Source organism: Euleptes europaea, chromosome 4 (assembly GCF_029931775.1).
Source record: "Euleptes europaea isolate rEulEur1 chromosome 4, rEulEur1.hap1, whole genome shotgun sequence".
Classification (NCBI taxonomy): domain Eukaryota; kingdom Metazoa; phylum Chordata; class Lepidosauria; order Squamata; family Sphaerodactylidae; genus Euleptes; species Euleptes europaea.
The window spans coordinates 45,497,406-45,522,217 of record NC_079315.1 but is presented as its reverse complement, the minus strand read 5'-3'; the positions used below and the strand labels follow the sequence as shown (position 1 = coordinate 45,522,217).

At 41.1% G+C, this 24,812-nt stretch overlaps 1 protein-coding gene across 1 annotated transcript in view; it reads left to right on the top strand.

The window, feature by feature from the left end:
• LOC130476612 (guanine nucleotide exchange factor subunit RIC1-like) overlaps positions 1 to 24,439 on the top strand; it is an 85,807-nt gene extending 61,368 nt beyond the window's left edge. Inside the window, exons 18-26 of the mRNA XM_056848566.1 lie at positions 5,276 to 5,392; positions 8,223 to 8,951; positions 9,613 to 9,771; positions 10,917 to 11,053; positions 12,191 to 12,477; positions 18,604 to 18,798; positions 20,130 to 20,307; positions 21,389 to 21,577; positions 24,083 to 24,439. Coding sequence (XP_056704544.1) covers positions 5,276 to 5,392; positions 8,223 to 8,951; positions 9,613 to 9,771; positions 10,917 to 11,053; positions 12,191 to 12,477; positions 18,604 to 18,798; positions 20,130 to 20,307; positions 21,389 to 21,577; positions 24,083 to 24,365 — 2,274 coding nt within the window. The 3' untranslated portion in view covers positions 24,366 to 24,439. The remainder of the gene's footprint in view (positions 1 to 5,275; positions 5,393 to 8,222; positions 8,952 to 9,612; positions 9,772 to 10,916; positions 11,054 to 12,190; positions 12,478 to 18,603; positions 18,799 to 20,129; positions 20,308 to 21,388; positions 21,578 to 24,082) is intronic.
• The last annotated feature ends 373 nt before the right edge of the window (positions 24,440 to 24,812 follow it).

Sequence of the window (24,812 nt, the reverse complement as noted above, 5' to 3'; positions counted from 1 at the left end):
CTTTGATGTTCCACAGACTAGAGAATTCTTATATAGTCTGGGACAAATTCTCTGAAAGAACAATGATAAATTGCTCTTTCAGAGAATTTGTCCACCAGAGAGTGGTAGGTTTGGGCAAGGGGCAAACAAAACAAAACAACAGGCTGATGTGTGAGTCCACACACATCAGGGTACTGCTGCCACCAGCCCCTTTGTGATATACAACAAAGTGCAAAGAACAACAAGAATAAAGTAATAGCAAACCTAGATACCGTATTTTTTGCTCCATAGGACGCACCTGACCATAAGACACACCTAGTTTTTAGAGGAGAAAAACAAGAAAAAATCTTGTTTTCCTCCTCTAAAAACTTGTCTTATGGAGTGAATGCCAGCTGGGTGCGTGCGCGTTGGGACGGCACGAGCCAGCGTTCCCCGCCCCGACGGCCAGCTGGGAGGCGGGTGGGGCCGCACAGAGCCATCTGGGTGCGTGCGTTGGCTCGCGCCGTCCCGACGCGCACGCGCCCAGCCGGCTCTGTGCGGCCCCGCCCGCCTCCCAGCTGGCCGTCGGGGCGGGGAACGCCGGCTCGCGCCGTCCCGACGCACACGCGCCCAGCCGGCATTCACTCAATAAGATGCACAGACATTTCCCCTCATTTTTGAGGAGGAAAAAAGTGCGTCTTATGGAGCGACAAATACGGTACTTAAAAACAATGATTCTCTAAGCCAGAGGTTATTTAGCAAAGCAAAGACCAAGATCAACAGGTGTCCAGCCATCATGTCTTGCTGCAGTCAGAAGTGTCCCGAGGCAAGTTGTAGTCCAAGGAAAGGGCCAATCTAGAATGAAGCATCTTTCCTTTATCCCTTTGCAGTCTGGTCTGGCATGATTAAGGCTAGCCAATCAAATGTAGGCCCAGTGATGTAACCCAACTGACCATTGGTGTAACTGAATAGGTCATGCAACCAGTCAGGTGAGACGGGCAATTAGTATCTGGTGTTCTTCAGTTACATCAGATCCTTTCGTTGACAAGATATAATGTGTGGCCCACTTAGGATGGCCTTGAAATGGTTAGGGCTGATGAGACACTGCACCAGTGAATGATTCCCATCTCCCTTTGAATCACTGTCAGCTTGGTCTTAGAAAATTTCCATGTTCTGTAGGCCATATGCCTGATCCAAGGTTTCAGTTTGAACAAGAGTCTATGAGAGTGGCCTAGTCGTTTGACAAAATGTACAGAGCTCAAAAATGCTGTTTTCCTTGCTCAGTTTTGTCATTTTCATATGAGAAGCAATGCCTCAGGTGATGGATTTCCTGAAAGAATTACGGAAATATTTGGGGGTAAAAAGTTGGTAACCCTGTCTTTCTACTTACTCTGATTGTGGTTTTCCAAGCTCAGCTTCATCTTTGTCTCAGAGATGTGTTTTGGAACCAGTTTTTTGTTGTACTTTGTCTAACTCATTGGTGCAAGTAAATTTGGAATGTTAAGTTGAAAAATGAACTCATTGAAGTTAATTGGGACACCTATCCTGACTCAGAAGGGCAATTTAGCTTTGTGAGTTGCATACTGGCGGCCCATGTTTCACTTCCTAGAGTTTCACTGCTGAAACACTTTAGTTAGCAGCAGAATTAGATGGATTGCTTATGTCCCTAAGGTCCACCCCATGAGGTTAAAAAGGGGTAGGCTTCACTTAGGCGGGGGAGGGGGCTTTTTTTGGTTTTCTTTGGTCACTCTGCAGGAGAAGAGTGGGAGTCGGCTGTGGATGTAAGTTGATGCTGCTTAGCAAATTGGCTGGCAGTCTAGTTAGTCAGGATAGTTATTTAGCAGTTAGAAGTTTGTTATTTTTATATGCCTGTTGTTTGCTTGAGAGTCTATCCTTTGCTCTCTCTAATAAACTTACTTGTTTTATTGAACAGAAGTGTGAAACTTGAGTTTGTACATGGTCTTACCCCAGAAACGAACCCCAAGATTTGGGTGGCATGGCCTGGTAATCAGGGAAGCTGCCGGCCTTAAACAAATAGATGCCACTCTGGCTTATCCGTTTCTGTGGCGGCTGTGATCAGCACTCAGAACGGGGGCGGGGGGGGGTCAAGGAGAGGCTTGAACCATACAGGGACTTTAGTGCATGAATTGTGGGATGCGTTGCTTCAGTTGGCCAACACTTGCCAACCAAAACAGCTCTTAATTTATCACAGCTTCCTTCATTAGGAAGACTGTACCAGTGCAATCCTAAGGAGAGTTACTCCACTGAAATGAGTGGGCTTAGACTGGACTAACTCTTTTAGGATTGCACTGTACATGTTGCAGGAAAACATTTCTGCTGACTTTTATGTCTCTAGATTAAGATCAGTTTCCTAGATTTTTAAAAAGGCCAAGATCTGAGCAGAAGCTTTCCAAACTCTTTTCTGGCCATTGGAAGATGTCACTGTGTTGTCATTGTTAAACCCATCAGGAACTAATTATGATCTTGTTCTCAGGTAACTGGAAGAGAGCAAAGGCATTTGGCCAATTGCTAGAAAATGGAACAGTTTGGTATTTAGCAGATCTCTAGGTCAGCTTAAATATTTTTTGTTCTTTGTGGCTTGTTACTTCCTTGACTGTGACCTTTTTTGGTCAAACATAAAGTCAACCTTGTCAGAATGATCTCCCAGGTCACGGAACATGTTAAAGCTAGACGTTTTTTCTAGTACCATCACACATACTTGGGCATCAATTTCAAGGCATCTCAAGTACATTCAGCTGCCACCTGAGAAATAGAGAGTCTGTCTGTCACCTCACTTTTCTCCCCAGTTGGGACTCAAAGCACTCCTTCACTTTATCCATACAACAACCACTCTGTGAGGTAGGTTAGGCTGAATGTTTGTGACTGGCTCAAGGTCACCCAGTGAACTTCCATGGCAAAGTAAGGATTTGAACCTGGGTCTCCCAGATCCCAGTCTGACATTCTAACCATTACACTACACTGGCTCTCTAGTGAAGATTTCTGCAAGGATTGATTCATTTCTTGCGAGTTTTCTGTCAAAGTGTAGGTGACACTGGCCTCTGTTCATTATTCAATTTTTTTGAACTTCTGCTACTCTGGTAGCTTCATAGTGATATCTTTCCGTTTCACCTTATTGGAAAACTTTCTGCCTTCCTAAACTCTGCTGACCTGGCCACACATTCACTTTTTGTAACCTCCGGATTGAATAATGGTAACATGCTCTATGTGGGGCTGCCCTTGAAGATAACCTAGAAAATTCAGTTTGTGAAGAATGCTGCAGCTCACTTGTTAGCTGAGGTTAGGTGAAATACTCATGGTACCCCATTTACCAAAAATTACATTGGCTCTAAGTTAAATTCAGGGTACTGATTTTAACTTTAACGTTCATGACTTTGAACCTTTATACTTGAAGAACTGCCTCTTCCCTATATAGAGGCAACCACCCACCCCTAGGAAGTGAGCAGGACATACTTTCTAGTTTGCTTTTGCAAACTGTGTAAAGCAACCTTGTTTTAGCAAGCTTTTCTTGGCTGAGTCCCAGATAAGATTCAGTGGATTTTTGTATGGGCTTGTTTCTGTCTGCAAGAACTTTGGATTTTGTTAAACTGTTTTGATTACTTGTAATTGTTTTAGTTTGTTTTATTGGGAGTTTGTATATTCTTTGTAAGCTGCTTCAAGTGTTTCGAGAAGTGTGATAAAAATTATTAAGCACATTGAACGTTTTTAAAAATCTGGAGCATCTTTATTACATTACAATGATCTCACTCTTTTCTTGCAGGAATTAATGTTGCAGGTCATTTGATCTCTATTCCAAATATAAATATTACTCTTATTGGGGCCACAATGTGGGCCCATAAATTGAATGAAGGAGTACTCCTAGAGAATCTTCATTTGTGCAAAATATGACTACTCTTCTTACATATTTTGTATTTTTATGTTGGTGAAAATGACATTCTTCTGAATGCACACAGATGCATTCTTTGCCACTCCCAAATGTCATCTCTGAGCTCTTATGAAAAGCAGAAGGATTGAAACCATGCCCATATATTGTCACCAGAACTGAAAATTAAGTTGTTTGCCAGATTTTTCCTAATAAGTTCTGCCATTTGAATTCAGATTTTCTAGGACTTCCCGTGAGAATTCATCTTGGTAAACAAAATCTTGATTTAGCATATTAAATTTATGGCATTAAGAAAACCTGTTTACCATTTTATTTTACCACCACTACATATTTCTGGAAAATTGTCCCCAACTGTTAGTACATTTGTCATATTTATGCACCTTATATATGCACATTCAGAAGAAAAGCATTGGCTGTTCAGACTGGTAGGGGTGTCTGTCTGTCAGCATCCATGGATTCATTTACTTTATAAGTACATTAGCATGGGATGTTCATACTGTGTTGGTTGAATTATGATTTCAATAAACTTTTTAATGGCATTTGTTTATTTACTGGTATTGCTCATTAAAAAGGACCAGACACAGAATGTTTCCAAGCAGCAGTATTACTTCCATGGAGCAGGAATTTCACTGGACAGCATTTATTTGCCAAATAGTACAGTGAGAGTGAGATGGAGCAGTCTTAATTGCCACCAAAACGTGTTCAAACTCGAGTCACTGCATATGTACACAAACTGTTAATACATTATAGAATGACATATCATGGCTAATTCTTGACATAGTAACAAAAACTACTTTAAAGTTGCTTTATTCATCAGTTGTGCTTTAATGGTTGGTAAGGAGACATAAATTACAAGGATGCAAACAATTTTGCAAAATTTTGCAAAATTTTCCAGGAGACTGATAGGCAGGTTAATTGAAATTAGTAATGAGTACTGTGTGTTAGGGAACCTCCTTCAATTGGTAAGTGTCTTAAAATGGTAAATCACTTAAATAGTTAAATTAACAAACCTGGTAAAAATGAAGAATGATCATTGACTTGAATGATAGCTTAATACAAAACTTTGGTCTTATTTATTTGATATTCAGTCAAGTTATCATAATTCTGTATAAACAGCATCTCCTTAATATGAACTTTATACATGTTCAGACTTTATAGATGTTTTAAAAAATCTGTAGGTTGTTGAGCATCTCCTTTCTTTTCTAGCTCCTTCTTCAGTCTTCACCCAGGTTGTGCTAGAATGTAAAATTAGCAAGCTCTTGCAAACAGCGGCTTGCTTTATTTATCTAATTTCACAGTGCTTGGTATTCATGCTCAAATGCTTTATTTGTGCTGTCATAAATGCATTTTATACTTTGTTAAATAGGTATTAGATTCTTCAAAGCTGAAAAAAGTAATTTAATTCCTTTTTTAAAGGGCTGTGAAGCAGAGAGCATTATGTTAAACTTAGCAGGACAGCTAATTATGGTGCAAAGGGATCGATCTGGGCCACAGATACGAGAAAAGGACAGTAGTCCCAACCAAAGGAAACTTGTGAGTTACAATTGTTGAGAATGCATGCAGTATCTTTTCAGACGGTAAAGGAACATGCAAAAGTGAATATGAGTAATCACAGCTTACAATGCAGGTGTACATTGTTCCTAAGGCATTTCTGGTTTTTTAAAATGTTCTTGGATTGTATTTAGAAGCCAGTTTTTATAACCGATTTCAGCAAAGATTCTCTCTATGGCCTGTTTTTAAAAATTATTTTTTGATAACATTGTCTCTTATAGTTATTTATTGCTACTTTGAGAACTAGAGCCAACCTAGTAATGTATAAGGCCTTTTATGTGTAAATTCTTTTGCCATGAGAACATCAGTAATTGTGTGAAAGGTGGGTGTAACTTCAGAAATAGGAACAAGACGGGCTGGATAAAATGCTATAATTCAAAATAACTGTTAGAGGACATAGGGTAGGATACTAACTACTGCCAATACAAGCATAGATTTTTGCCACTTTCCTCTTCCCCAAGTGGTTTCTTCTGACTAAGGTGGGAAGGAGGTCCTACTTCCAAAAGTCAGAAGGGACGGCAGGAGTAGAATGCAGTGAAGTTCCATAATACTTCAGCTGGCAGTAATTAGGATCTAGCATGTTGCTTTTGTGGCAGTATGTGTGTGTTAAGTGCCTTCAAGTTGCTTCCGACTCATGGCGACCCTATGAATGAAAGTCCTCCAAAATGTCCTATCTTTGACAGCCAGTGGCAGTGTACCCAATATAATTCTTCATCCTTGTCTTAGGCTACTGCTGCAGTTCAGTGATTTAGATGAAGAACAATAGAGGATATTATGTAGATTAAAACTATGGAGTTTATGCTTAAAATGTCACATTTATTTATTTGAAACATTTCTAAGCTGCCTTTTCACCAGACAGGGTCCTCTATGTGACAGATATCAAAACATTAAAACATTTCAATATTAAAACCTCAAGACATTAAAACAGAATTTAAAATATAAGTATATATGAACAATTCAATAAAACGTATAAACACAACACAGCCAGGGAGGAGGGCCGGTAACAGTACGTGGGGTGGGGGTCACCAAACAAACCAAAAGAAGACACCGATAGAGGGAGACACACAAATCTCTCTGGGGAGGGTGTTTCAAAGTTTTGGCACCACGGCTGAGAAGCCCCTTTCTCATGTTGCCACCCATCTAGCTTTAGATGGTAGGGGCACCTGAAGCAGGGTCTCCAGAGATAACCAGAGTGGACGGGTTGTTTTATGAGAGTAAGTATGCTGGCTCCAAGCCATATAGGGCTTTAAAGGTTGATACCAACACCTTAAATTGGGCCCTGAGCAAATTGGGAGCCAGTGTAGACGCATCAAGAATGGAATGATATGGTCCCTACAACTCATTCCAGTCAGCATTCTGGCTGCACCATTCTGTACCAGCTTCCAGACAGTCTTCAAGGGCAGCCCTATGCAGAGTGCATTTTAATAATTTAGATGTTACCAAGGCATGAACCACAGTGGCAAGATCTTTCCCACCCAGGAAGACCAAAGCTGGCGAAAGCCACTCCTGGCCATTGCAGCCACCTGTTTATCCAACAAAAGGTCCAGGTCCAGAAGTATCCCCAAGTTGCGAACCTGCTCCTGTAGGAAATTGAGTGCAACCCCATCCAAACAGGAGATATCCTAGTTCCTGGGTCAAACCTTCCTCCCCTTCCCACACACACACCAGTAGTACCTCCTTTTTGTCAGGATTTTCAATTGGTTAGCCCTTGTCCATCCCAAAACTGTCTCCAGAACCTGCTCACAGTTTCCACAGCCTCCCTAGGATCTGCTGGAAGCATGTGATAGAGTTTAATGTCATCTGTATATTGGTGGCAACTCAGCCCTCATCTGCAGGTGACCTCTCCCTGCAGCTTTACGTACATTTAAAAAGCATAAGGGACAAGATGAAACTTTGCAGGACCCTGCAGCAGTTTCCCAGCACCACTCTGAAACCTATCTTTAAGAAAGGACCAAAACCACTGCAGAAACAATGCCTCTAAGTACCAATCCTGAAAGACTGTCTAGAAGGATACCATGATCAATGGTTTTAAAAAGCCAATGAGCATTCCAGGAGTATTAACAGGGTCTTCACTTCCCTGTCCATCTCCCAGTGCGCGTCATCCACCATGATGACCAAGTCCGTTTCAGTCATATAACCAGGCTTGAAATCAGATTGGAATCGATCCAAACAATTCTAAATTCATTCCAAGGAGTCATGTTTTATTTCAGTTATTGATAAATGAAAGGCACAGGAAAGTACTTGGAGCTTAGCTACATTTATGGAGGTTCAGGAGAAACAAAATGAAACACTTCTTTATTCAACAAGTAATAAAACTTTGGAATTTATTGCCAATAGAGGTAGTGATGGCCATGAGCATATATAGCTTTAAAAGAGGTTTAGACAAATTCATGGAGAAAAGTTCCATCCATGGCTACTAGCCACTGAAAAGAGCCTTCATACACAGAGGCAGCAAACCTCTGAATACCAGTGTTTGGAGGCAGCATTAAGGAGGGCCTCAACCTCTGTGCCCTGTTGTTGGCCCCCCTGAGTAACTGGTTGGTCACTGTGTGAAACAGTATGCTAGACTAGATGGACTACTGGTCTGATCCAGCGGGTTCTTATGTTCTTATAGGGGTTTGCAGAGGCATGGCTTCAGTGTGATTTGTACAGAACTGTAGATTGTTTCAATGCTGACTTGTAGTACAAGTCATATTGAGCACTGTACTGTTGTTCTCCTGATTCCAGACCCCGTCCGCTTCCATATTTGTTTTTTAAGAATGTGTCTAAATGTAGGAAAAACTTTTAATAGATTTGATATTTTGTTTTTTAGCTGCCATTTTGTGCTCCAGTTGTACTTGCCCAATCTGTTGAAAATGTTTGGACTACATGCCGCTCTAACAAACAAAAACGGCACTTAATGGAGGCCCTGTGGCTCAGCTGTGGTGGATCAGGTATGAAAGTCTGGCTTCCTTTGTTTCCCAGGGACCACCGTAAACCACATTCCTTTCTGTCAAGACGGATTATGCTGCCTTTCCATATTAACATATACCCCTTGGCTGTCCTGTTTGAAGATGCCTTGGTTCTTGGTGCTGTCAATGACACTGTACTCTATGACTGTTTATACACTCACAGCAGTGCTACAGAACACTTAGAGGTTCTCTTCCCTTTCTGTATTGTTGAGAGAACATCTCAGATCTACCTCCATCATATTTTACGCCAGCTTTTGGTGAAGAACCTAGGTGAACAAGCCTTGCTTTTGGCTCACTCCTGTGCTATGTTACCGTACTTTCCTCACGTACTAGAACTGATGCTTCATGAAGTGCTGGAAGAAGAAGCTACCTCACGGGAACCCATTCCTGACCCTCTACTTCCCACTGTGGCTAAATTCATTACAGAATTCCCCCTCTTCCTGCAGACAGTTGTTCACTGTGCTAGAAAGACAGAATATGCCCTGTGGAATTATCTTTTTGCGGCTGTTGGAAACCCGAAAGACTTGTTTGAAGAGTGTTTAATGGCCCAGGACTTAGACACAGCTGCCTCTTACCTTATTATCTTACAGGTAATAGCATTCAGTCATTTTGTTGAAAAAAGGATTTGATGTATGTGTGCTACAGGAAATGTTTTACTACTTTTTGTTTTTAAAATGTATCTTAAATAAGTTAGTTCAGAAAGCATTAACTAAAGGTTTATGGGAAGTGCAAAAGGAAGAATTCCAAAGTTTGTAGTGTTTTGTCTTTATCATTGATTCAGAGCCTTGAGCCCCTGCAATCACCCCTTGGAACTCCCACAAGGAAGCATCAGTTGGTACAATAAGGCATCCTTGTTCCATCTTGGTTGGGTCACAATCCTGCTGGTGGCCCCATTCGCTCCTACTAGCAATATCTTGATAGCAACCAAATGCCTGAATAGAGCCAGTGTCAGTTAGCATAGTAGATCCTATCATACTGCTAGTAGGCTTCAAATCTGAGCCAAAGGAAAGGTGGAGTATTAATATTCTAATTAATAAATGAATAAACTTTGCTCAGTGGAATGGTAGGTTATTAGTTATTAGAATGAGCACTTTTACCTGAGCACTTTTAGCTGTAAGCCTTAATTTGAGGGGGGTTGGAGTTTTCTTCACAGTAGTGATGTTTCTTATTTTATTCTGTCTGTCTAAAAATGGTTTGTGTTGTTTGTAGAATCAGTGGTGTCTGTCTAAAAACGGTTTGTGTTGCTTATAGAATATGGAAGTTCCCGCTGTTAGTAGGCAGCATGCAACTTTGTTATTCAGTACTGCTTTGGAGCAGGGGAAGTGGGATCTTTGCCGGCATATGATCAGATTTCTGAAAGCCATTGGCTCTGGAGAATCGGAGACACCACCTCCTACACCAACAGCTCAGGTTTGTTAGAAATGCTGTATATTCATCATAGATATGTTGGGTAATTATCAGGAAGTAATTTTATCAGTTTAACTTGTAATAAAAGGTAAGACAAATTTACAAGTTCCCTTGAGCATACATACAAAGCAGTGGTTCATAAATGTATCAAATACTTTAACACTGACTTGGATCCTAACTACTGTTCATGGAACATGGCTCCCCTGCCTTCCTCCTGTGCCCTCTGAAAAGCTGCTCTTGAGGGTTGGGGACACTCTAGTAAAGCATGGCGTATGGCCTAGAGAACCTCAGTGGACAAATAGAAATAATTAAATCAGAGAAACCTCCTGTCCAGGAATGGAAGTTCATCTTCTGTCTTCTGTGCAGTCTCACATTGGTACTGTGCATGCACAGGCCTGCCAATGGAGAGAATTTTCTAGCTCCTAGGAGCCTAAATATGTTGTTTTTAGAGCACTGAAAAATGTTGATGAGAAGAGTGAAGGCTCTTGCATACATTCATGCACTAGAAATTATACCTATAGGTGAAACAGTGTACAGCTAGGTGGCCACTGTCACCATGGGGTCTTCAGCATCACTTTTGCCTTCAATGTGGAGAGGAAGAGAATTGGGGTTGAAAAACCATGGAAATCATGGTATCATGAAGCCTAAGCTATAAGTCCATATATTATGTAAGACTTATTCTTTACAGGATGCAAAAGTTGAAAAGAGTGCATCAGAATTATAAGAACACTCTCAAACAAAAGGTTTTTTTAATGTTAGAATGAACTTGTTTTAGAGTCCACCTTCTGTAGCAGTACTATCCTTCATGGAATTCCTAAACACTGAATATGTTTGTGTTGTGTGTATTTAACAAGTGTATGAGAGAGCTTTACCTGTTGAATTTCACCTAGTGACTTACTACTGTAATCAAAACCATTTATTTTTTCAATGTAAATCTGTATTCACTGATTCACTCAAGTGCTGCTCCCCCAGGCAGAAATTTCATTAATCACATGAAACAAGTAACTGGAAAATAAATGGCAACAAAAATTGTAAATGGTAATTTTTTCTTTATAGTCCTGGTGTATATTTTCTGTATGTCTCTATATGCATCAGTCTCCCTTATCCTTGATGTGCAATATTTACCTTAATATGAATTTTCCTTATAGGAACCCAGTTCAAGTGGTGGCTTTGAGTTCTTCAGACATCGTAGCATTAGTTTGTCCCAGTCTGGAGATGGTATCCCAACTGGCAAGTTTAGCTTGCAAAAAACCTTGAGTATGCCGTCTGGTCCTTCTGGGAAAAGGTAGCAGTCATTCTGATATCAGAGTTTCTTATTTGCATTATGGTAAAGTTTCTTCATTGGCTCTATAGAAAATATATTCCTCTTTTGGAGGAATCAATTTATATTTCATGACAGTGAAGTTATTATACTTAAGGAGCAATACTGTATCTGATGCCGATAGTATTTCATCCTGATTGGATCAAATGTGAATCAGTACTTTGGCTCCACTCATAGGAGTAGTCCCACTAGGCACAGAGAAACAGTGTGGCATGCATACTGACATCTCTGCATCAGCCATAGGTGAAAGCAACCACCTAGTGAATGCATGTTCATCCCAGCATCTCTCGCTCTCCATCCCCCCTGCCCAAAATATTTCCTTTTTTGTGCACAGTGTCTTTTCTCTGGGGTTTCTGTCACCCCTTGCATGCTCTAAATGTGCTAGATGTGGGGCCAGACAGATGTTGTCTCATGCTGTGCATCCAGTCAACTAAAGTATGGGTGAACTAGCTGGGGTTTATATAGTGCTGAGGAGAGCTATGTTTGACTCCAGATGTACCTGTTATCCTTATCTATGCTATGTCTGGAGATAGGCAAGGGAATTTCCTTTTTCACTCCCATTGAGCTCAATAGGAGTGTCTGAACTTACACGAGTGTTTTCACTGGTGTAATGTTGCATCAACACAGAGATGGCTTAGAAACCAATTGAGCACTGCTCTTACCATGTACTTCCCATTTCCTTTCCTTTATGCCAATGTATCCCTATTCTGGTATATTTCCAAGTTATACTAACAACAGGACTTAACTATAATCCTAAACAGTTTACTGACTGGCCTTAGCATTGTGCTGCTAATTTCCTAGCAGATCAGTTTAGTTATGTTACAGCAGCTCTTTGCATGTTGGAAATAACGAAGTGTTCCACTAAGGAAAATGAGAAAACCTATGGAATGATAGGTTTTGGGAGTTGGGGAAAAAAGGAGTTTTCTTTATAAATGTATGATATGCTTTATGTATTAATGGTATTACTGGCATAACATTTCTAAAAATCTAATACTGGTGCAGCGTTTTTGGAAGTTGTTGCAGATTTGCAAAAAAGTATAATGAAGTAATGGTAAAAATGTAATTCTGTAGTCACATCTGAGTTGTTTTTCTCTCCATAAGGTGGAGTAAGGACAATGACTGTGCTGAGAATATGTACATTGACATGATGCTCTGGCGACATGCTCGGCGCCTTTTGGAAGACATCAGGCTTAAGGATCTTGGTTGCTTTGCTGCACAATTGGGCTTTGAGCTGATAGGCTGGCTGTGTAAGGAGCGCACCAGAGCTGCCCGTGTAGAGGATTTTGTAATGGCTCTGAAGAAACTACACCGTGACTTTCTTTGGCCATTCCCAATTATTCCAGTCTGCTCCATAAATTCACCTCTCAAGAATGGAAAGTACAGAACAGGTACTGACCAGGTCATCAGTTTTTGCTTAAGAAGCTAGGAAGTAAAAGCAGTTTGAGGTTTGACACAAACGTAGAGGAAGATAAATTCAAATACTTTGCTCTTTTTGTTTCACTTTCTCTCCAAACCAGTTGCTTTTCCTGCAACTTTGATACTTTGTGTTAAAAGTACAAAACTGACATGCAGGTAAGGGGTGTTACACAGTATTCCAAATGAGGCCACACCATAGATCTATACAGGGCCATTATAATATCGGTTGTTTTATTTTCAATCCCTTTCCTAATAGTCCATAACATAGTTTGCCTTTTTCACTGCTGCAGCACACATGACACTTCCATTGGGCTATCTCCTACAACTCCAAGATCTTTTTCTCTCTCATTCTGAGCAAGTTCAGACCCCATTAGCCTATACTTGAAGTTGGGATTTTTTGTCCCAAAGTTCATCACTTTACACTTTCCTACATTGAATTTCATTTGCTACATTGTCTCCCACTCATCCAGTTTGTGGAGAGCCTCATGAAGCTCTTCAGAACCATCCTTAGTTTTCACCATCCTGAATAATTTTGTGTCACCTCCAAACCTGGCCACTACACTACTCATCCCAGGTCTAGATAATTTATGAACAAATTAAATAGTACCAGCCCCAATTCAGATTCCTGTGGGACCCCACTGCTTACTTCCCTCCATTGTAAGAACTGTCCATTTATTCATACTTTGCTTCTTGTTATTTAGCCTATTGTTAATCCATAAGAGAACCCATCCTCTCATTCCATGACTGCTAAGTTTACTCCGGAATCTTTCGAGAGGTACCTTGTCAAAAGCCTTTTGAAGTCCAAGTATATAATGTGTACCACATCCACTGTCTACATGCTTGTTCACTTTCTCAAGAGGTTGGGGAGGCAAGACTTCCCTTTGCAGAAGCCATGCTGATTTCCCCCTCAGCAAGTTTTGTTCCTCTACGTACCTAATAATTCTATCTTTGAATACAGTTTTGACTAATTTGCCTGGGACAGATGCTAGGCTAACTGGCCTGTAATTTCCTGGTTCCCCTCTGGACCCCTTTTTTAAAAATCAGTGTAACATTTGCTACTGGCGAGTGTACTGGTACAGTGGCTGAATTTAGTGATAGGTTTCATATAGAATCATAGAGTTGGAAGGGGCCGTACAGGCCATCGAGTCTAACCCCCTGCTTAATGCAGGATCAGCCTAGCACATCCCTGACAAGTGTTTGTCTAGCCTCTGCTTAAAGACTGCCAGTGAGGGGGAGCTCACCTAGGTAGCTGATTCCACTGTTGAACAACTCTTACTGTAAAAATCTTTTCCCTAATATCCAGCCCTTTCTGCCGCCAATTTAAACCTAGTATTGCGAGTCCTGTCCTCTGTTGGCAATAGGAACAGCTCCCTGCCCTCCTCTAAGTAACAACCCTTCAAATACTTAAAGAGAGCAATCCCCCCTCAACCTTCTCTTCTCCAGACTAAACATTCCCAACTCCCCTCAGCCTTTCCTCATAGGGCTTGTTCTTCAGGCCCCAATCATCCTTGTCGCTCTCCTCTGCACCCGCTCGATTCTGTCCACATCCTTTTTGAAGTGAGGCCTCCAGAACTGCACACAATACTCCAGGTGTGTCCTCACCAATGCAGTGTACAGCAGAACTATGACATCTTGCAATTTGGATGTTATGCCTCTGTTGATGCACCTCAAAATCGCATTAGCTTTTTTTTTTATCACTGCATCACATGAGCTACTCAAATTTAACTTACAGTCCATCCGTACCCCAATATCTTGTTCAAACTCACTTCTATCCAGAAGTGTATCCCCCATCCAGTATGCATGTCCCTCATTTTTGTTACCCAGATGTAGAACTGGGCACTTATCCTTGTTGAACTGCATCTTGTTCACATCTGCCCACTTTTCCAGTGTGTTCAGATCTTGTTGAATTCTATCTCTATCTTCTGTTGTGTTCACTGCTCCTCCAAATTTGGTGTCATCTGCAAATGTAATGAGTAGTCCCTCCACACCCTCATCCAGATAATTTATAAAAATATTGAAAAGTACTGGGTCCAGAACTGAACCCTGTGGCACCCCACTGGACACTTCCCTCCATTCAGATGAAACGCCATCGACAACTACTCTTTTGAGTGCAGTTCTCCAACCAGTTCCCTATCCACCTAACTATCCTAGGGTCCAGTCCACAGTCTTCTATTTACCCATCACAACATCATGGGGAACCCTGTCAAAAGCCTTACTGAAATCTAGGTAAACAGCATCAACTGCATTCCCTTGATCCAGTAAGCTCATCACTCAATCAAAGAAGGAAACAAGGTTGGTCTGGCAGGTTAGTACATCAACAGTCTCATATTTGAGTTCCCTAAGAACACTTGGTTGTATGCTGTCCAGACCTGAAGATTTATTGGTTTTTAATTTCCCCAATAGGCTGGGAACTTCATCTCTTCACCTCAATTTGACACAGTTCTTCAGACTCACTTCCTGCAAATAGTGGCTGTGGAATGGGTACATGCCCCACGCTTTCCACAGTGAACACAGAAGCAAAAAAAATTCATTGAGCTTCTTTGCCGTCTCCCCATCTTATTTTAGCAATCCCTTTATTCTTTGATCATCCAGAGGCCCAACTGCTTCTCTGTCTGGTTTCCTGCTCCAGATATATTTAAAAAAATGTTTATTGTTTGTCTTGATGCTTTTAGCAAGGTGCTCCTTAAATTCTCTTTTTGTATGACTAATTATTGACTTAGATTTCTTTTCGTAGAACCTGTGGTCCCTCTGTTCAGTTCATTAGGGCAGGCCTTCCACCTTACTTTTTATAACTTCCTTGACTTGTGCTATTAACCAGGCATTCTTTTAGATTTGACAGTGCTTTTCCTAACCTGGGGAATGCATTCTATTTGGGCTTCAATAAATGTGGTTTTAAATAGCTTCCATGCATCCTCTAGGGATTTGAATCTCTTGTGTTTCCCTTTCTACTTCCTTTTAACTATTCCCCTTGTTTTTATAATGTTTCCTGTTTTGAAATTGAATATTACAGTTTTGGAATTTAGGGGTAACTTTACATTGACATGAATACTGAACTTAATAGCATTGTGGTCCTGTTCCCAGTTGGTGGAACAATGCGTACATTTCTCACCAGGTCTCGAATCTCACTCAGAACCAAGTCCAAGATCACTACTTTTCTGGTTGGTTCTGCCACCACCTGTTCCAGTGCACAGTCATTTGTGACATCTAGGAATCTTTCTACAGCATGACTCGAGCACATATTTACCCAGATGAAGTCTCCCAGTATCATAACATTATCTGCTTCTGTCACCTCCCTTATTTCCTTCTCCTTCTCAAGATCAGCCTCAAAGGTTTGATCAAGTGGGCAACAGTACACCTCTTTTTTAAAGTAACCCTTAGGGACCAGTGTTTCCACCCATATAACTTCTGTTGGGGTGTTAATTCCTGTGATGTTTTCTAACTTATTTGATTCTATGCCCCCTTTGCTGCACAACACAACACCTCCCCCAACCTGTTCCTCTCTGACCTGCCTATAGAGCTTATACCCAGGGGTGACTGTATCCCATAGACTTTCCCCATTCCACCACATTTCTGAGATACCTACTATATCTAAATTGTCATTGAGCACCAAGCACTCCAGCTCCCCCATCTTGGCTCAGAGATTTCTAGCATACCTATAACATATTTCCCTCTCCAGCAACCCTCAGTTCCCTCAGCCTCTTTGTTGCCACACATGGCTATTAATTTTCAGTCTTCTTCGCCAGTACCAACATTTTCAGCCCCAAAGGGGCAAGAGGAGGCCTAATAATAGGTCACAGCCTGGTTCTGCGCACTCGCCACATAAGGAGCAGCACCAGCAATGCCGCAAATTTTGACTGGCAGAGTATGTCCAGGAGGAGTCCCCCTTTTCCCTGGACAGATTAAACTGTTTCCTTCCTTAATGGGAAGCAATCTGCAGTGACAGATGGGTTTTACGTATTGTTGATTCAGGTTGTTAGAGTCACCCCCTTAAAGAGTCACCCCCTTGTTTTCCTAGCTCAAGAGCCATAGATAACCCTATGGAGGAGCTATCTGTCTAATTTGGGGAAATGTTACAAAAGAAGGCTGTTCAGAGAGTCCCTCCTGATTCGAAGGAATGGGGATTTTATTTAAAATTCTTCCTTATAGATAAAAAGGATGGAAGCCACAGGCCCATCCTGGAACTACGCAACCTTAATAAATACCTGTTTGTTCCAAAATTTAGAATGGTGTCTCTTCCTGAGGTTATGGAACTATTGACAAGGGATGTTTGGTTTGTGGTCATGGACCTGAAAGACACCTATTTTCATATCTCTATCTATCCAAGTCACAGGGAGGTTTTTAGATTCAGACAGGCACCTGAAATCTATCAGTATGCCTCTTTGCCCTTTGGATTAGCTACCGCCCCAAGGGTCTTCACTAAAACGGTGGCGGTAGTTATTGCTCACCTTTGAACATTGGGATGCTCCATCTTCTCTTATTTGGATGACTGGCTTATCACAGCCAGCTTGGCGGAGACACGTGTTAGATTAGTGCTAGTCACGTGCATGCAATTGGGGTTGGCAATCAATTGGGAGAAGTCACACTTCATACCGGTTCAAAGGGTCTCTTTCGTAGGGGCCCTACTAGATTTGACCACTGGCAGGGCCTGTCTTGCTCCCGAGAGAGCACTAGCTATAAAGGGGGTCATAGGATCTTTCTGGAGAATGATGTGGCACCCTGCCAGAACTATCCAAAGGCTTCTAGGTCTTATGGCTTCCATCATGGCAGTGGTACCAAATACGAAACTATACATATGTATCTTGTAATTATGGTTTGTGAATTGTTTTAAACCAATGGTACATGCACCTCTTCACCATTTTTCAATTCCCAGGGCAGTGATTGGCTCCCTGGTATGGTGGTTGATTGATGACAATCTTTTCTCAGGTATTCCATTTGGTTACTGGTCTCACAGTCAGGTGCTTTCCACAGATGCTTCCTTGATGGGATGGGGTGCGTACTGTGGGGATATGTCAGTGCAGGGCATATGGACCCAGGAACATGCAAAGTTACATATTAATATTTTGGAACTCCTTGCAGTGAGGCTTGCCCTTATCTCTTTTACAGATGTTCTTCGTGGATCTTATGTGCTCATCCAGTCGGACAACAGGAGCACCGTCTATTATATAAAGCAGGGAGGGACAGGGTCAGGGTCCCTATGCACAGAGGCCATAAGAGTCTGGGACTTGGCCATCCAGAACAACGTGTCCCATAGAGCAATACACATCGCAGGGGTTATGAACATTTGGGCAGATAGGCTCAGCAGGGAGTACACAATGAACCACCAGTGGTCCCTTCAGTACAAATACCTCTGACCAGTTTTCAGAAAATGGGCATTCCCACTAATTGACCTGTTTGCCACCAGAGAATCCAAAAAGGCCCCACAGTTTTGTTCCCTAGTGAGGAATGACAAGGAGTCATTGGGAGATGCCTTTAAAATCATATGGTCTCACTACCTTCTGTATGCCTTCCCCGCCTTCCTTCTCCTCTCCAGGGTGTTGGGCAAGATAGTGGCAGACCAAGCTTGCTGTATTCTAATAGCACCATTTTGGCACAGACAAATATGGTTCCCAGAGCTCCTCAGACTGGCAGGCTCAAACCATATACCCTTTCCACACAATTAAGACTTACTCTCATAGGGAGACCTGTTACATCATGATGTACCCAGACTGCACCTGACAGCATGGTTCATCCAACATCAGAAATGAATCTCCCCAGAGAGGTCCAAGATGTGGAGCTCGTATGACCTTTCTCAGGAAACTGGGACTTCTCTCCTGCTCTCCTTTGACCTCTCATGTTGAACTCCCAAGCTCAACTCCCCTGTTAGAAAGCCTGTTCAAAGCACTAGTCACAACCCCACAAGGATCCTCTCATTCTGAGGCATGGGATTTCTGTTATATGTGGCATTATTTGAGATATAATGAAGCTGTCAAATCTTTGAGATGATAAAGCTGTACACATTCAGAGAGAGCTCAACAGAGCTTGCATGAAATACCAGGAAATCTTGAAAAAGTTGTTTCTATCAGAATTATAGATGATACTTAAATGTTTTTTATTTCTAGTCATAGGTGAGCAACTGTTAAAATCACAGTCAGCTGATAGCTTTTTGAATATGGAAATAGATGCTGGGGGTTCAAGTGTGCCCAGAAGTCACAGTTGGCTTGGCACCCTCAGTTCCTCCCAAAGAGAGATGGATGCATCATCTTCCCATGAACCTCACATGCAGGAGGCACTTCTCTCACCTTTGTTGAATAAAGGTATGCAACTACATTCTCATACTTAGCTTTGGTTGTTGTTTTTAGCTTTCCTCTGTAGACGTGTTTAAGTTCTGTATTATTTCTGAAACAATGAAATACTTTACAATGTTTATGGCTGCTGTAGTCTTCCTCTGAAGCTCATAATACACTGAAGAAAAGTAATAAATGTTAGAAAAAACAGCCACAGCATGAACAGTGAGGCAGAGGTCTGCTGCCGAAAGTGCACAAAAAGTTAATTCACTAGATTCATATCCTAAATAAGAAAGCAAAAAGCAGATGCTTGCTTAGTAAAATGTCATGTGTTTGTCCCATTAGTGGCTCGCATTCTGGGGAAACAAAGGGTTTATCGCATTCTTTTCTGAGATGCATTCTTGTTTCCAGTGTTAGGTGCCAATTTTTTTCTTTAACTCTGAAGTGGGGGGGGGGCTTTCCTCAGTCAGGAAGTACCTGCCAGCTCACTTCACATTCCTTAGTTCTGCCTGTCACCTTCTGCATAACTATTGTTGCCTAATATTATTTGTCTCACTATGTTTCTCTAGTATTTGATATAAACAAAAAATCCTTTCCAAAAAATAGTGGAAGTCATGCTTGTCTGTAGATCTGGAAAGGTCCCTGGAGAAGCAGTGCATCAATATTCTGAAGAAATAATATTGTATAAACATCCCTAAACTACTTAGCACACTGAATCACAGAGTTGAGGTTTCTTGAAGCGTATTGTTTTGGCCAAATTTCAAGATCCACTGCCTAAGACCAAATTTTAAATGGTTGAAATCTGCTCATGTATATTGTGTTGGGTTTTCCTAGGCATCCACAAGACAGGCAGTGATGCTTTGTGTCTTTCTGCTTTGAATGCTAGCGTTCGAATGGTCTTGATTTCACTTCTAAAAATTTGCATGACTTAATGGCTCATACACATATACCTGTATACTGCTCTGTTTCATCAGTCATTCCATTATTTGCTCCTGAATGTATAAACAGCCCCAGTTTGCTTGATGTCAGATGGAAGGAAGCTCACATTTTTAGTTTGTGATAGCTGTGTTTACAGAAGCCATTCCTGTCACTTCATCTTACAGACCCTGAATGCCTTTGCTTTGTATGTAAACAGAGCCTTGGCTCCAAACTACAGTTGTTGGTGTGTTCCCCCACCCCCTATGGGCACATTATAGTCACCGAAACAAAACCAATGAACTAAACGGTTTCCCTGGATTCCTGTACCTAAAGTTGTCACTGTGGCTGGAACACATACAGTACTTGGACCTTATTCTTTTGGTTCTGCCGCACAAACTGTAACATCCTGTAATTCCTAAGCATACTTCATTGTCTTCTAACAGGTGATGAATGCAGTATTGGTTCAGCAACAGACTTGACAGAAACAAGCTCTATAGTGGATGGAGACTGGACTATGGTGGATGAAAATTTCTCCACACTAAGTTTAACACAATCAGAGCTGGAGCATATCTCCTTGGAACTGGCCAGTAAAGGGCCACAAAAATCACAGGTTCAGCTGCGGTAAGTTGGTTCCATACATTTGAGATGTCATCTCTGGACTGTTCTTAGCTTATTAGTAGTAGTAGTAATAGTAGTAGCATTTTATTCAATTTATACCTTGCCCTTTCCTGGCCAAAAAATTGAGACATAGTAGCCCACTGTGCAGTGCAAGAGGTTTCTCTTCCCTTAAAAAGTGATGTCGGGATCCTGGGGTTGGTTAGCGTAGTTAGGCCTTAGGAGCTTGCTTCCCAAGTAAAAGAACAAATCATTTCTCTTCAGATCAAAACAACAGAATTCTTTAATATGTAACACCAACTTGATAACAATAGAAAAATGCAGAACTCAGTATAGGAGAACTGTCCTTATTCTTATTCTATATATATCAATTCAAACTTATAATCCTCTGAGGCTTTTCTACCAGGGAATCTCCTTTTCCCTGCAGTTCAATGTAGCAGCTCCCTTTGTGGACTGCCTTGAGACTGGCTGTAGTCAGGCTGCTGAGGCCTAGCTCTCTCCACAGCTATTCAGCCCTCCCTGGTCTACAGATTTCTCAGCTCTCAGGCTCCTTCCACCTGATGAGGGAATTCTCCGCTGCAGGTATCTGGATTTCAACTTCCATTCCTTCAGAACTCGTACTCTGTTTTTCCTTGGCTCACTAAGCTAGTTCTATTTATAGTTTGAAGAGGGATTGAAAACTCTGGCTCTTATCAGTTTGCTAACAGGGCCAATAAGATTGCTACATTCTCCCTGCTGCCTGATTGGTTCTTTTCTTACCAGGCTAAGGGACCAATGGGACAGCTCTATTTTCCCCTCCTTCTCTAATTGGTTAGCTTTACAAACCCTGATTTGCATGATTGTTCAGCTTTCTAGCACACATAAAGACCTTAAATTCATTCTGATGTGTATACATTTCTGTTTACAATTATAAATATACAAATATATATTGTCGAAGGCTTTCACGGTTAGAGTTCATTGGTTCTTGTAGGTTATCCGGGCTGTGTGACCACTGTCACACAGCCCGGATAACCTACAAGAACCAATACAAATATATACATGGGCATTTTTTTAATTTCCTCACAAGTGACTTTCTTGTTTTCTGTAGGTACTTGCTTCATATTTTCATGGAAGCAGGATGCCTGGACTGGTGTGTTGTTATAGGCCTTATTCTCAGAGAATCTTCAATAATCAACCAAGTATTTAGCCTGTTGCAGTCTTCAGAGGTTGATGGAGAATTGTTGCAGAGTATCAAGACAGGGTTGTGCGCAGTAGACAGATGGGCTTCCACAGACTGGTAAGTGCCTGGTTTCCTATATTGCCCTTTACATTATCTGCCAGCTAAACCGGCATACTGTTAGCGTAGAGTTTGACTGCATTTGGTTTGTGAACTCACTATTAAAAACGAAGATCCCATTGTGTTGCTCTCTTCCACTTTTCGGCTTTCCGGTGCAAGGTGCCTTCACCTAATACAGGAGAGCCTCTTCCACCAACACTTCCAATCCCATTTTTCTAATACTAAACTTCCTCAAGGAATGATTATTTGAATGTAGAACAGTGCCTCGAACAAAAAAGGGCTTCATGAGGCAAGATGCATTTTGGATCCCTTGCCTAACAATAAAGAGCCTCAGAGACTGAGACAGAGAATCCCTGGGAGGCACAGAGTTCTTCCCTCAGTATTTTTTAAAATATGTACAATAATGTTAAAACAGGATGTGATTGTTTACTAGTAGCAAAATAACCCATGTTGTATGCATTCCATGCCTCTCCGAACATAACAAAGGAAGGCTGGAAACCATATGGGGGTGTCTTCTAAGGAGCTTTCATTGTTCAAATAAAGAGTTTCCTTGTTGAATATTGTTTGTTTTGTTCAGTACACAAGATCCGAGATTTGCTTAATGGCAAAGCTGTTTAGGATAATTAACTGATTGAAAAATATACTAAACCATATGGTGGAAAGCTGTATGCAGCTTTTATCAACCTAAAAAGGGTCTTTGATAATATTACTAGAGCCAGACTTGTGGGAAAAAATAGCTAGGACTTCCATGGACCGCCAGCTTCTCTGGTTAATTTACAAACAATGGGCACTTCCGCACATGCCGAATAATGCATTTTCAATCCGGTTTCAATGCACTTTTACTGTGTGGAACGGCAAATAAACTTGCAAACTGTTGCTAAAGTGCATTGAAAGTGGATTGAAAGTGCATTATCCAGCATGTGCAGAAGTGCCCTATATCAAAATAATACTGCACAGGTAAGATGTGAGAAAGATGGCCAGTTGACCAAGGAAATTAAAATAAATAGAGGTGTGTGCCAGGGTTGCCTACTGGCTCCCTATCTCTTTAACCTCTACCTAAATGATATTGATGGCTCTCTTTCTAGTGAATGTTTCCGTCCTTCACACCTATCTGGCAGACCCGTTTCACATTTACTTGATGCAGATGATACTGTGTTGCTATCCTGATCTAATATCGGGCTGAGGCTATTGCTGAATGCTTTCGCACATTATTGCGTGAATGAGCCACCGGACATTAATTATCAAAAGACCAAAGTTATGGTTTTATGTAAAGGTGCTCCTTCGCACCATTAGTCCCAGTCTATAAATGATCAACAAATTGAGCAAGTGAATACTTTTCGTTACTTTAGTGTTACCTTTAATTATAATTTAAATTGGACATATTACTGCTACTAAAACGTTAGCGTCACTACATTCCTCAGCTCTTTGGAGACTCTTTTGAACTTCGGGTGGTAATTATTTACCTGCTGCTATTCATACTTTCCACACAAAGATAGTGCCCATTTTATTATATGGTGCTCCATGGGCCATACCCAAGATAAATGAAAGGTAGGACTCACGTTTAAATTCTTTCCTATGCTCATTGTCAAATATCACTAAATGTGTCTCTGGCCCAGCTATTTGCCTAGAATTTGCAGAACCATCATTGGAGGCTAAGGCCTGGATAACAACCTTTTTCCTTAGATTAAAAATCCACCATTCTCCAGAGGGCTGCTATTTGTACTATCTGAAGAGGGATGGTTGAAATTGGTGGATGACAGATTACAAAAATTGGGTCTTTTCCTTGAAACTTTTAACCAAATGGATTTACACTCTGCACGCAAGCAAATTAAACTTAGCATTCTTAAATTCAATCAGTGGAGCACATGCTGTAGAATGCGAAGAGTATGCTGTTTATATTATTTAGGTTTTCCAGTCTTGAAGACCCCACCAGCATGCTAAGTCTCTAACAGTACCCAAATATAGAATTTTATTTTCAAAACCAGAATGAACGCCTTGCCTCTAGGGGAACTAACAGGCAGATTTAAAGGGATCCCATTTTCTGAGCGGCTTTGTGACTGCCAATCAGGGGAGCTAGATAGCATCTGGCATTTCTTCAGCAATTGTAAGAAGTATAATGCAGCCCAAGAAAAATGGATTACTAAATATATTCAGAAATGGAGACTTACTGAAAAACAGGAACTTGTAGTTAACCTATTAGTAGACACCGACCCAAACGTGACTCTGACAGTTGCAAAATTTATGTCTATGGCATTAAATGATATTCTTAAATTTTAAATTGTACAATTTTGTATATATAAAATTTTAATGACATTTTATGAAAGCTGTAAATGTAATTCCTATATTTGAGCTTGTTTATCTAATAATTATGTCCTATATTTGACCTTGTATATTTAATCTTTATGTCTTTTCCCTATGCTCACGACTGACTGGTCTGTGAGCATTAAATAAATGAACTGACGATAATAAACTAAAATGGCTGCTTTTTTGTTTGCTATTCTTTAGTCCTGGGTATAAGCCATTTTTAACTGTCATCAAGCCACAACTCCAGAAGCTGAGTGAGATAGCAGAGGAACAAGTGCAACCAGAAGCCTTTCAGCCAGTGAACCTGTCAAGAGTGACAGAGCAAGCCATCCCAAGGGTAGAAGAAAACAGCTCAGCTAGCCACAGCGCAAGCCCTCAAAGTGATGTTGGTGGTAACGCCATGAGTCGGCATGAGGATGACATGGCTGGACTGGAGGAAGAGGATCTGCTCCAGGAAGGCAGTTATGACTGCACTGTGTCCTAACAGAGCTGTTGGCCAGTGATGTTAACAAGAGCACAGCCAGAGTAAAGGCATTTACAAATACTGTTTTGGCAGGATGTAATCAAGGCCTTCTCACAACACTTAAATGTGTTTGATCTTATGAATTTTTTACATGCGTTGACTAGAAATCCTCTGTGAATGCAGATATTTTTCAATAAACAGTCTTGCCTATGTCATTTCTAAAAAGCATGAATCTTGTCATTTGCATGTCAAGATTTATTTTATTTTGAAGATCTAGTTGTTGCCCTTTGTTCCTTAAAGATCTTGATTGAGCAGGACATCAGTTTTGCCTAATTGCCCCAGATCATTGTTTGCTCCTTTCAGGATGCAAAAAGAATGCAACCTAATCATGGGAGACAGTTTTGAATTGATCATTTCTGCTGGAAAATAAGGCAGCACTTAAGTATGTCCAGTAACTTCCAGCTGGAC